At 46.6% G+C, this 12,245-nt stretch overlaps 1 protein-coding gene across 1 annotated transcript; it reads left to right on the top strand.

Annotated features, from left to right (window-relative positions):
• Window positions 1-1,157: 1,157 nt before the first annotated feature.
• On the top strand, window positions 1,158-1,709 carry ENH_00021380 (hypothetical protein; the record flags this gene model as incomplete). Its single annotated transcript, XM_013579501.1, has 1 exon — window positions 1,158-1,709. One exon carries the CDS (start codon window positions 1,158-1,160, stop codon window positions 1,707-1,709), a length of 552 nt encoding a protein of 183 aa, XP_013434955.1.
• Between the last annotated feature and the right edge of the window lie 10,536 nt (window positions 1,710-12,245).

The following is a 12,245-nucleotide window of genomic DNA, read 5'->3' as shown; positions in this document are numbered from 1 at the left end:
CAGCAGCAGCGCCAGCAGCTGCAGCAACAGCAGAAGCAGCAGCACGAGCAGCAGAAGGCAGCAGCTTCTGAGACAACAGGGAGTTCCGAAAAAATATTATTTTATATTCCATTTTGCCAAACAAATTGGGAATTTAATTTAGGGCTTAAAGTTTGTTTATAGTTTGCTTCCATCTTTGAGCTGCTGCTGCTGCAGCTCGTGAGTGGCTGCTGCTGTGGCGCCGTGCAGCCGCCTGGCCCCGCAGCTAGCTGCAGCTAGCTGCAGCTAGCTGCAGCTAGCTGCAGCTAGCTACGAGCAGCGGCTGCAGCTAGCCGCAGCAAGCTGCAAGGAGCTGCTGCAGCTAGCCGCAGCTAGCTACGAGCAGCGGCTGCAGCTAGCCGCAGTTAGCTGCAAGGAGCTGCTACAGCTAGCCGCAGCTAGCTGCAAGGAACTGCTGCAGCTAGCCGCAGCTAGCTGCAAGGAGCTGCTGCAGCTAGCCGCAGCTAGCTGCAGCTTGCTGCAGCTCGTTGCAGCTTGCTGCTGCTGCTTCGAGCAGCAGGAGTCGCGCTGCGTTGCCTCGTCCAGTGCAGCAAGTGGGGCATGGGACACCCTGAACTTAGGGTTTAGGGTTTAGGGTTTAGGGTTTAGGGTTTAGGTGTAGTGTGTGGCATCTCACTGCATCTGTGGGGCTTTCTAGAGCTTTTCGGCTCCCCTCGTTTTGACTGGCAGCGCGCAGAGCTGCTGCGGGTCTCGCGCGTCTGTTCACTTCGCTGTTGTGCTGATTTTATAACTTCAAATAAATTAAATTAGTTTAATTCTAACTCGGATCGAAGAATTTTGTCTTCACGCCCGCATCAACGGGATTCCATGGAGGTTCTGCTGCTGCCGACGCATCGACGCTGCGTGAACTGCCGGCAGGCGCTCTTTTTGCGGCTAAGTTTTTTATCTTCTGAATAAAAGAAACTAAAATCAAAATCGAGGAATAAAAAGGTTATTTTAAAGTGTTTTGCAGCGAAGGGAGATGCTGTGGCTGGTCGCCGGGGAACCGGGCTGGGGCTTGGGATCACCTGCAGAGCCCCGGTGTGCCGCTCTTGAACACAAATGAATACTGCCAAAGTCATTGAATTTGAATTAAGCAAATTGTTGGCTTTTATGATTAAACCTCCTTATAGGCGAAAATGACTCTGGAGGCGGCTTTCCGAGACAGGCGCGGAAGATCTCGCTGCCTGCAGCCGTCGGCACCAGTGGTTTTGGCATTGGTACTTTCCCTTCTTTGGGGTTTGTTTGCCTCAAGTGCTTCAGCATTAGATCCTCCGCAATTGAAATTAGATCAGAATCACTCTTCGCCGTCTCTGGAGATCCCTGTGGCGACAGATCTGCCGCTGAACAGCGCTCCGATTGCCGCGGCCACAGGCGCAGCAGCAGCAGCAGCAGCAGCAGCAGCAGCAGCACCCGACGCATGGCCACGAACAGCAGATGGATTTGCCTTCCGAATCAAAAGAAAACCAAGACCATATTTTCCCGCACTCGGGGCATTTGTCCTCGGCGTCATCCTCGCCAGTCTCCTGCTGAGGATCAGCAGCAGAAAGGAGGTGAGAGCGCAGCAGATGCAGCAGCAGCGCCCGCAGGCTGAGAAGCAGCAGCAGCAGCAGACGCAGCGCGAGCAGCAGCAGAAGCAGCAGCAACGAACGCGCCTGCCCCTATGCCAGAAGACAGACTGCTGGGCTTAAAGTGGTCACAACTGGCAGCTCTATATTCCTTAGGCAACACACCTCGCCGCTTGTGCTGCTGCTGCTGCTGCTGCGTTGCGAAATACCTCGTAAAGGGCCTCCCAGCCAGAAAAAATGCCACAAAAGCACTTTAAAATATAGGGCGGCACTTGGTGAACACATTAAAGTCCCGCATCTTCCACTTCTTTCCACTGATGCGGCGATTGGCAGCCGGGCTGGTGTGAATGCAAGTGCTGCAAAGACACTCAAAAGACTCTTTGGTCTTTTTGCATTTCCGATGGCATTTGGCATTAATTGCACCCCCTCGACTCCCGAAAAGAAGCTTAAAGAGGAGTGACTGAAAAGGCTTTTCAAAGAATCTGAAAGGGCCGCAGCTTCATTAACTCTACAGTCAGATGAGCAGAAGGTGGGTTTCGAACTGCAGCAGCTGCGACATCGGACTGAGACAAAGGCAGAGCTGGCAAAGCGCCAGTTGTTGCAATTTTATAAGTATTAAAACTTTCAAGTTTGTTCATAAACAGGTGAGGGCTTTCGCGCCAGCTTTCCGGCCTTCAATGCATCTTTTCACATTCGCTGCATGCAGCATGCAGATTCACTTTTCATGAGAGTGCGCGCTTTCTCGCTGCATCGGTCTTGTCAGTCCTTGAGAGAATGCATTTTAGTTCAAATTGTTTTTAAAAGGAAGCCTTCTAGTCCAAATTTCCCCAACTGCGCGCTTTAATTGGAGCAAATTAGCTGCAACTTCGCAGATGCAGAGCTTGGCGCGGGATGTCTTGATGGGGAAATCCCAACATCTCCGTCTGCTTCCATGGCTCTTCTGTTTAATCTGCTGCTGCCACATCTAGAGATCTTTGTATACTTCGTTGAACTTCACATTCTGAAAAAGAAAGAAAGTCCTGGGGCCGCACCTTCGGCCGTGGGTCGTTAAGGCTGAAAATGACACAAATTGGCGGGAAGTTAGCGGCTCATTGCTAAGAGTGTAGATCGCAGGAAGCTGTTGCTGCAGCAGATCTCTCGACTTAAGGACGGAGATGGCTCAATTTGTAGTTGAGTTCATTGCCATTTGGGAGGTCCATGGATGGCGCATGCATGCAAAGAAACAGTCTGTTGAATCGGCTGTAGAGGAAAAGCACCTCTTCCAGGATAAAGCGGTCATCAGCTTCTTCTTTAGCCTTTGGCGGACGCTACTTGGTGCAGCTTTGGGTATTTAGAGGGTCTAGTGGCTCCAGAGCCATTAGATATTGATGAGGACCAGAGAGTAATTTTCCAGTTTTCATCAAAAAGCAAAACTAATGCGGCTTTTGCTGCGTTTGCTGTCAAACACCCTCAAAGAGGCATCTGTACTGCAAAAGATGGTGGCTGTATTTTTAGCTCACAAGGAATCCCTTGCTGATGGGGAATGGACCTTGTGCTTTCGCCTGTAAGCACAGGTCGGGGGACTTTGTTGCAAGTGTGCTTTCGAGACTCCTCCAATGATTCGTTGCAACTAAATGCTGCTCACTCTCTACGTTTGGCTTCTGGAATGCGTGAAATCTGGCTCTTGAAATTAATCTGTTTCTAATTTGCTCCAGGGTTTATGCTGGCAAGGGGCGTGGCTATCAGGAAGTGGCCCAACGAATTCAGAAACAATGTATCCATTGTTCCGGACGGCAGCGGCGAAGTGATCTCACATAAAATCTAAAACTGCAGCATTTTTGGTCTCTGAAAAGTTTGACTTGTGCTATTTTTCCGGTTTCTGGCCCGCAAAGGTCTGTGGTGATGCGCTACTTGCTGCAATAGGACAAGCTGGTGAGTGTTATAAGAACCACCATAGGAACACTTCCTCAGGAGCCTAGACATGCTCGAACTGTGATATATACTTCAATGCCAAGTGAATTATGCAGTCAGGCGTGAGCAGCTTGTTCTGAACTGCCGGCGCCACACCCTTTTGCTTCCTGGGTTGAAGAGCATCACAGGTGAGGGAAGATCTCTTCTTGAAGGTTACAAACGAAGGCTAGTTAGCAACAAAACAAGTTGCTGCTGGTTTCTTGTGATTACAGCGAGTGCGTCTGGATGTTTCAAGTGGATTTTGCAGCAGAGAAGCACTACAACTTTGCAGATGTTTGTTCTCTCCACACGATTTGATATCAACCCACTGGGCCTGTGTGACATAAGCAAAGTTTCACCTCCGCTGCGCGGGGCTTTGCGATAGTCTTGCTAAGCTGAAGAGGTTTACTTTCACTACTTTCCATAAAATTGGGGTTTCACTACTTTTCATAAAATTGCGGAAAGCTGCAGGAAATGCGCTGGGCTCTTGAGCCGCAGCAAATGAAGACAGAACTGAAGGCCGCGAGAGCAGGTCGTGAGTTCTACTCTGACGAATATGATGTTTCTGTGATTCGATTGTGTCTTCGGCTGTTGGAGCTGAGTACTTTTGTTGAGTTTTGTCTCCATTGTTTCCTCGGGGCACTTGTCTTTGAGGAGCATTTTGCTGCTTGGGGAAGAATTTGAATTATCTAAACGCCGCTGTTTTGCAGCTGTGAGATCATCGCCCTTAGAAAGTCCGTTTTCTTCTTCCCAAGTCCCCAACTGCTTACTCTTAATGCCGTGAAGATGCTGCATTCGCAACAGTTTTGGTGGTAGATCTCCCACACTAAGAAAATGCTTGTTGTGCAGGGCCTTCATTGACTGTAGCACGGGTTTGTTGAAAGCTTTCTTGCATTTGAGGAATTCCTTACTTGAAGCGTCTATGAAGAGGAATTCTTTACTTGAAACATCTAAGATAAGATATCTCTACTTTTGCAATTATGGGCTCATCACGCCCCAGAAAGTCCGTTCACTTCAACCCAAGTCCTCCACTGCTTGCCTTCGACTCTGCGGCGATGCAGCCTCTGCTCAATTTTACTTGTGAAGCCTGCCTAGAATACTTTAATGTGGATCAGGGCTAAGATGAGGTCAATGAAGGTGTTCCGAATGTTGGTTTTATCGAGCTGCCAGTCGATTCATCTGCGTTTCTTTCCAGTTGTGTTCTGAGAGCCCCGTTGTTGGCTAAGGTGACGAGCTGCAGGGCTACAAAATGATATTTGTGTATGAGCATTTTTAGCTGTAAATGTCTGCTGCTGCCTTTTAAAAGTGAATTCTGGCACATTCGGCTGCTGCTGCTTGGTTTGGGTAAATGCCACTTCAAAGCGCGGGATTCTTTGTGCTTCCAAAGAATGCTTTCTTTAACTATCACCAGCGATCCTTTTGTCGCAGCAAAAACGTCTAAGGCCCAGCGCCCACTGCGCATTCCAGTCTTCTGTTGTTGAGGACGCAGGCCAGTGTGGGTTCCACTGACCTCCTCAGGGGCAGGAGGTGAGATTGTTATTTTAGCAATTCTGACAAGACTTTCCGACTTGCTGGGAGCTTCGTGTGTTCTATACATGCTTTCCATCGATGCTTCTGGCTTTGATGCATGGTTCGTGACACGCAAACATGATGTGACCTTTGCAGCGTAGGAGTTGCTGCACAGACTCCCGCAAGAAAGACATGATCGTTTGAATATGACTTTGTCATTTTTTGGAAAATCAGGATTTGGTATTTGGGCCGTCTTCATGGGCTGACGACACCCTAGCGCTCTATTGAAGTATATTTGGCGCATGCTGTGTAAAGGGGGTGCATGGTGTATTCAGGTGAAAGGTGATGGAGGAAAGTTACTTATTAAACCCCATTATCGTCGTCTAGGTAGCCACAGGATAGGCAACACAGCAGCTTATTGGAACCAGGAAGTGTGTTTCTTTGCTTATTGATGCAGAGGCGAGCGCTCATGCTTAAGTTCAGCAAGTCCCACTTGCCATTGGAGTAGTCATGCCAACCTCTAATCGAGCAAAGGTTTCGTCTTAACTTAGCGCCAAAGCCATGCAAGTCTCACTGGCATGAGTGCAGGAAGTGGGTCAGCAACACAAGTGGCCAGTACTTAATGCACAAGGTGCTGTGCTCACGCAGCGGAAAGCCCCAAACCTAATCTCTCAGGCCGCATGCATGGTATTCTTTGAGCCGCGCGCGTAGTGTTGTATGCAGAGTGGCCAAGTTTGTCGTTTTAACTGCGTCTTATTAGGGGAAAAGATTCGAATTCTCTGTTGGCGTTTGTTGCGGCTTCTTGGTCGGCGCCAAGATGCCACACAAAGGCGCGTTTTGCTCTCTCTGCTACTCTTAAATCCAACTTGCAGGTTGTGAGCTTTTTTCTGACGAATTAAATGCCACTTTGGTTCCAAGTACACGAGAAGAAATGCCGCAGAAGCAGCGCCGTGTACTTGCATGCTTGCAGCCAAGAGAACAGCGGGGTTCACAACTGGAATCAAAACTTATTAACCCAGGCGTCATAGTCATTAAAGACTTCTGATGCATTTTTTATGACGCAGGTCGTGCGTCTTCTGCTAGGCTAGTGCTATGGGGAGAAGCGAAAAGTGATGCTGCAGCACATGCTGATTGACAAGTACTTGGTGGTTCTGCTTGGCAAGAAAAATTGCGAAAAGAAAAAGTGGAGAGCATTGATTGCGAGTGCCACTACTTGCACCCGAATCTTAGTACTTGCAGAAGTATCTCCCCGTGTTCTCTTACTTTAACAATTGCTGCTCTGTGCCGTACTGGCAAACAAGCTTGTTGATTCTTAGGTCTATAAATATCTACTAATGATCTATAAATATCTACTAATGATGGAAGTTTGGGCAGTCGCTTTATCTGCCACGCATAAACTGTAGGACTTAGGCAAGTGATCACTCAGTAAAAAGCGCCCCTGCCAATGCTAGTGCTATCGCCATTTACGGGGAAAAGCTCGTGTTTGAATTTTGCAGGAGGTGAGTTCCCAAGCCGCTCACGTGCAGTATTTGATGCTTTATACTTTATGGTTTAGGGTTTAGGGTTTAGGGTTTACGGCCTCAGCGACTTCTTTGAACAAAACTACCATTCATTTCTTCGTATAATCGGGAAAAGTGGACTAAAAAGAGCAGCAACGTCCCTGAAACACGAAGCTGAAGGCTCGAGAAGTGCTGGCGAATTGCTATTAGTCCGAACGTTGCGAGTCCCACTACGCGAGCACAGATGGTGGGTCACCGCTATGCTGCACTTCTGCTGAAATATGAAATGAAAAATGCCGAGGTTTCTAGGATTAACTTGGAATGAAATGACAGCACTTCGCGCCTGCGAACCCACAAGATGCATCACTGCCGCGTTGGTGTATGACAAAGCTTGTTCATTTGGATCCTGACAAACAGTCATCCGTTTTTGAGCCTTATTGATGTCTAGAAATTCGCGCTTTCCTGAACGGCTTCTAGAGTTAAAGTGCGCTCCTTCCAAGGGATCTGTAATGGTGTTAATCATGAAGCGTCGCTGGGATGGGTCCAGAGTTTCGGTACAGCAGGTTTCCATATTTTCGATTCAAAGTGTTTCTCGCATCCCACCAGGAAGTAGGCTATCAGGTGCTCCGCTTTATAGAGCCTTTATAGAGTACTTGTGGCTTTACTACGAGTCATGGGGACACGAAGGAGCCGTTTTCAAGATATCCCTTTATAGCCAGTGGCAGATAGGCGTTTGATGTACCAGGTAAATCGGCCACCAAAGCATGTTCTTTTCCAACTAGAGCCCTCCGGTTTTATTATTGGCTGATTTGTGTGTCTTCAGCTAGTGTGTATTCTTGTAGAGGAGGCGCTGGCATCTGTATGGCGGTCTTGCCATCACCTAAGCATCGTCTTTGAAGACCTGCTGACACTTGATGGCAACAATGTGCAAACACAACTGATAAAAAGGAAAGAAAAGCCTGTGAATTGTTGCTACTGAGCGAATCGTGACAGAGTTAGCACATCGACCTGCTGAACACGCAGCGTGTGCGTTTCCGTATTCTCAGTTATTTATGCCAGTTTCGAAGTGTTGTTGCTCGAGCCCACATTGTTGTAGGCAAAACAAAAGATATAGTGCTCACAAGAATGCGCTGTTGAAGTTCTTACCGTTGTTGTTGAAGCTGCGTGCCTGTTGTTCACAAAACAACAATATCCTAAGCGAACCATTTGCTCCAGGAAGTGTGTTCAAGCTCTTCTTCGCTGCAGATGACATCCTATTATTGTTACATTGATCATTTACTCCTCCCTTGAGGCTTCCCTGAGGACTACAGGACGAACCTGCATCTACTACCACTACTGTGACTTCAGCTTGTGCGCTATAAAAGGCTCTTCAAACTTTTTCCAAATTGCCTCTTCTCTGCAAAACTTCCCAAAATACTAGTTGGAGCGGCCAAGTGGACGCGGCATTGACTTCATTTACAGGCTGCTGATTGAGCCAGCCTTAGACACAGTATTATTGGAATAGGCATAGCGCCATGTGCTGCATTGTTGCATTTCCTTTTTCGAATTAAACTACTGAAATACACAAGTGCCTGTGGTCGCCGCTGGATGATGACTGTCAAGCAGCAGATTTTGTCCCCGTCTAACGCCGTTTCGAAGCATTTTAAGGACCTTTGATACTTGGCTTCTGCCCAAGCAGTCAGCTCACGGCAATAAGTCCTTTTGGACCATTATGTTCAACATTTTTGCGATTAGTTGGTGCGTGGGCTGCGCATGAGTGCTTGGGAGCAGCCAGCACACCTTAAAGGAAACTACAAATAATTGTTAATATCTATGCGAACTGGAAAACGTGAAAGCTGCACAGCGCTTAGCAAAGCCTACATAGCTTCTGCGCGACGGCCAGCCTCAACAGGAGCCCACGCGTTGGAAACGAAGCATTATATATAACAATTTATTATATATTAACCTATTACGTCAATGGTGACGCTTTGTAGCGATAATGAGCACACAAAAAGGAATTATTGAGGCCCACAGGTTCATACTGAGAACTTATTGAGGCCAAGATCCATTGCTGCAGTGCGACAGGAGTTCAACTTAATAAATTATCCAAAGATGTTCTTTTTCGCTGCAGAATCCCCGAATGAGCTGAAGTTGCTGAACGTACTTTCAGCTTCTTTGCTCAGACAAGCAATACAGATTTATTATGTGTTTGTTTTTCTTTTAAACACCAAGAAAGTGTGGTTCTTTCCAAAAGAACGCAATACGTGGGAGCTTTTAGCTGGTTTAGATTTCTAAAGATGGCTTTGAGTGTGCTCATAGTCTGTTACACCAATCATAAAGTGTTGCCATTATTCAATATAAGGCGAAGTATGCTCATGTTAAGACAAACCTTTTGCACTTTAGAATTGTCAAAACTGTTTCAGAATCGCAAGCCCGAGGCTAGTTGATGGTCGATTAAGAGGAAATGGTTGCCTGAATGTCTGTTATAGAAGATATCTAGGTCTTTCAAATCAGCTAGTAAGCTGCTGAAGCTTGAAGAGTTTGTCCAGGGTTTACTTTCCTGGAGTACATCCAGTTATTTAGGCAACTTTGCTACCTCACATTCTCCAAGTTCCACCAACTCCGCGATTTAGACTTGCTCCAAGATAAATGCCATCAGCACATTTGATATTTTGACCCTAGGGAGTGCGAAGACGAAGACAAGATCCATGAGAATATAAAAACATTTCTGACCTGTTAGACTGCCCGATCGATTTTTAAAAGGAACTGCATGCAGTAGCAATTCGCCGCAGCTGACTTTTTTGCAAAAATGTCATCTTTGTCTCGAACCTAGGATGCAAGTCCCTAAACGTTTCCAGCGCGCCTTTGTCACTGAACAAGCTTTTAAACTCAACCCCAATGCTTTGCTTTATAGGCTAAGACGGACTTCACTGAGCACACACTCGGCAGACTGAAGCTCCAAGATCTGCTCCTCTTTTATGTGCCGCTTTTGTTTGTAGACTCAGTAAGACTTGATTTTGTGACACTAAGTTGCAATGTTTTGGCTGCATCAAGTTTGCTGTTTGGTGCTTAGCTTGTACGCCTGAGACCATATCAAGTTATGAAGCGGCTGAAGCCCCTACAACAGCTAAATGCCCACACATTTACTACATACAGGGTGGCCTGCCACAAGGTGCTTTTTCGAAAAGCCAGCGGGCCCAGCTTTAACATTAGATGCTTAGTAAATAACTGAAAACAATTAATACTGTTGTTCAAAGCTAAAGAATTACTGCATGTTTCCTTTTTTGTGGGGACAGACAGTAAACTCTGGGTATACAGGGCAGCTTATGGGGCACGCAGGAGATATATTATAAATAGGCTAGTCATTCGCTAACTATGCCTTCTTTGGTGTTTCGTGTGTTGTAAATTTCTCTGATTGTGACGGAGGACAACACTTTCCGTGTTTGAGGTCCAAGAAAACACGAAAATTTTAGAAAAGCCCACTTGGATTCGCTCAGATATTTTACCAGATCTAGAAGTTTGTCGTAGCACAGAAGTTTCGGGATAATTGAAAAGATTAAAGTGGATTCTGACGCGCACAGCGAATACCCAGACAGCTTCCGTGGTAAACAGCGAGTGCGGTCCCATTGCCTTTGCCTGCAGTTTCAGCTCCGCTAGCCAATTTCCTAACCCATACTTTCACATTTTTGAATTATTCAGACCTCCTCTTGAGTTCTTTACTGTGCGCTTCTATCAAATATCTACAGTACGAGCTGATCAAGGCCCTGAAAAGTACTGCACCTGCCCAAACAGATTGTACGTAAAAGAACTCTTTATGTCATTCCCTCGCTGAATTAGTGTCAGCGTTGGAAGATATCCTCTTTTTGTCTAAGTAGGTCTTACACGCTGCATTGCTGGCACAAAAGCGCTAGTGCAATGACTGCATTCCAAGTAACAGGAATGGCGAACAAAGGACTTTTGCATGCACTCTAGGCGCGGCGACGGGGGCACTAGAGCTTCAGTGCCCTATCACTGAAGATATGGGCACACAGTTTCGTCAAATACTTTCACTTTGATGAGTTGGTGGCCACAGGAAGTGCGTTAACAACAGCAGTAGTGCAATCACAGGAGTGGGGCGCACACAGCACCATCGGGGGACGTACGTCATGCATTTACTTCGCATCTTCTGTTGAGATTGCTGAAAAAGTGTCATGATTCAATAATAAGGAACAACTGGGTAAGCTAATGTGAGTTCTGGCTGCAGGTTAAGCACACTAGCCCACGGAGGAGGTGGAATAGGACTTCGTCTCAATAGTGGTTCTAAGCCATTGCCTACACATTGTGCGCCAGTTCCCCCTCAGGGGCTAACTCTTTCCAAACATGATTCTTCCACAACATTCCCAATTGCGCCTTCACAGTGGCCCGGAGGGGATGTATTGAAAACGGAGGATATCATTGTATTAAAATGCTGGAGCTACGGCTGTTGTATCACCTGTATGAGTCCCCAACTTTATTTGTTTGTTGGGATTGAGCCTCACCAAAGTGGCAATTCAGATTATTTCAGTGTGCTGCCAGTCTTGCGCCTGTGAGCCGTGTTGACTCTTGAGTAGCGCGGGTGGGCATTTGGTGTTGGGCATTCTGCAGCAACACTCGCTAAAGGAAGTAAGTGCTCCCTTCAGGTATTTAATTTGCTGCTACTGAGAGACAGAAGACCAGCAAATGACTTAAGCTAGCCCGCAGAAACTTGCTATCTTCGCTGACTTAAGAAACGCCGCCGTGAAAGATACTTTCCTCAATTTCAATATGTCTAATTTCTGTGGCAAAAGTCTAAGCATGAGCAGTTTTGAACTGTGTTCAGCTGCATTCGGTGGAAAGGACGAGTGCGCTGATTCTATGAAATCTTCGGCCAGACACTGATGGGAGACCCTAAATAAAGTTGTCATAAATACATTTTACGCCAGTGTAGCTTCAAGCCATTTGTAATTTACAGTTGAACAACGATTGTGTCAAGATCGTGAGCTCTTGTCTCAGCTTTCTCTACGACCTGCAAAGGAAATGCGGAGGTGTTCTTACAAACAGCTCTACAGTCTGCATCCATTTTAAATACAATGCGTATTATTGGTTGCATTATGATTCAATTTTACCGCGTTGTGGCTTTGAGTCCATTCGCACTGGCTGGCACAGCTGCAGACCAGTGGTGTTGATGTTCTTCACGGAGAAGGAGAAGACCACCACTATCGGCTAAAAATGTCTCCTGGGGGTACAAAATATTAAGGACAATGATATGCGTAGCCTGTATTGCTTGTTCTTGGCTGGATGCTGCTGCTGTTTGTGAAGCCCGTGAGTGGCTTACTATGGCACACTAATGTGGTTTCTTTCTGCGAAGAAAAAAAACTACCAGGACTCAAGAAATGATATTGCATAATAAATTGAAGTCTTCGGGTTGGAGCGAGCTGGTTTTTCAAATGTAAACGGAAAGATGGCGCATGCAAGTGCCTCAGCTTTCCAGCTTCTTCCAAGCCTAGGAACAGCCAAGTTCTCAGACTATTTTTCGCATATATAAACTTTTCTAGCGGTGCAACCATTATCTCCTGTAAAAGATGTTCATAAAGTAATTTGGGTAGCTCCAAGAAAGCGAAATTTCTCAGTACTTGTCTTTGTAGCAGCGCCGAAGAACATTTTGATAACTAATTACTGCCTTCTATGCTACGCAGGACGGCGCATTACTGTGCTGTGGAATGGGGACTTGTGAACAAAGGCAATT

Source organism: Eimeria necatrix, genomic scaffold (genome assembly GCF_000499385.1).
Source record: "Eimeria necatrix Houghton genomic scaffold, Enh_scaff173, whole genome shotgun sequence".
Lineage (NCBI taxonomy): Eukaryota > Apicomplexa > Conoidasida > Eucoccidiorida > Eimeriidae > Eimeria > Eimeria necatrix.
Note: the sequence above shows the minus strand (reverse complement) of the source record. Positions and strands in the feature narration are given on the sequence as shown.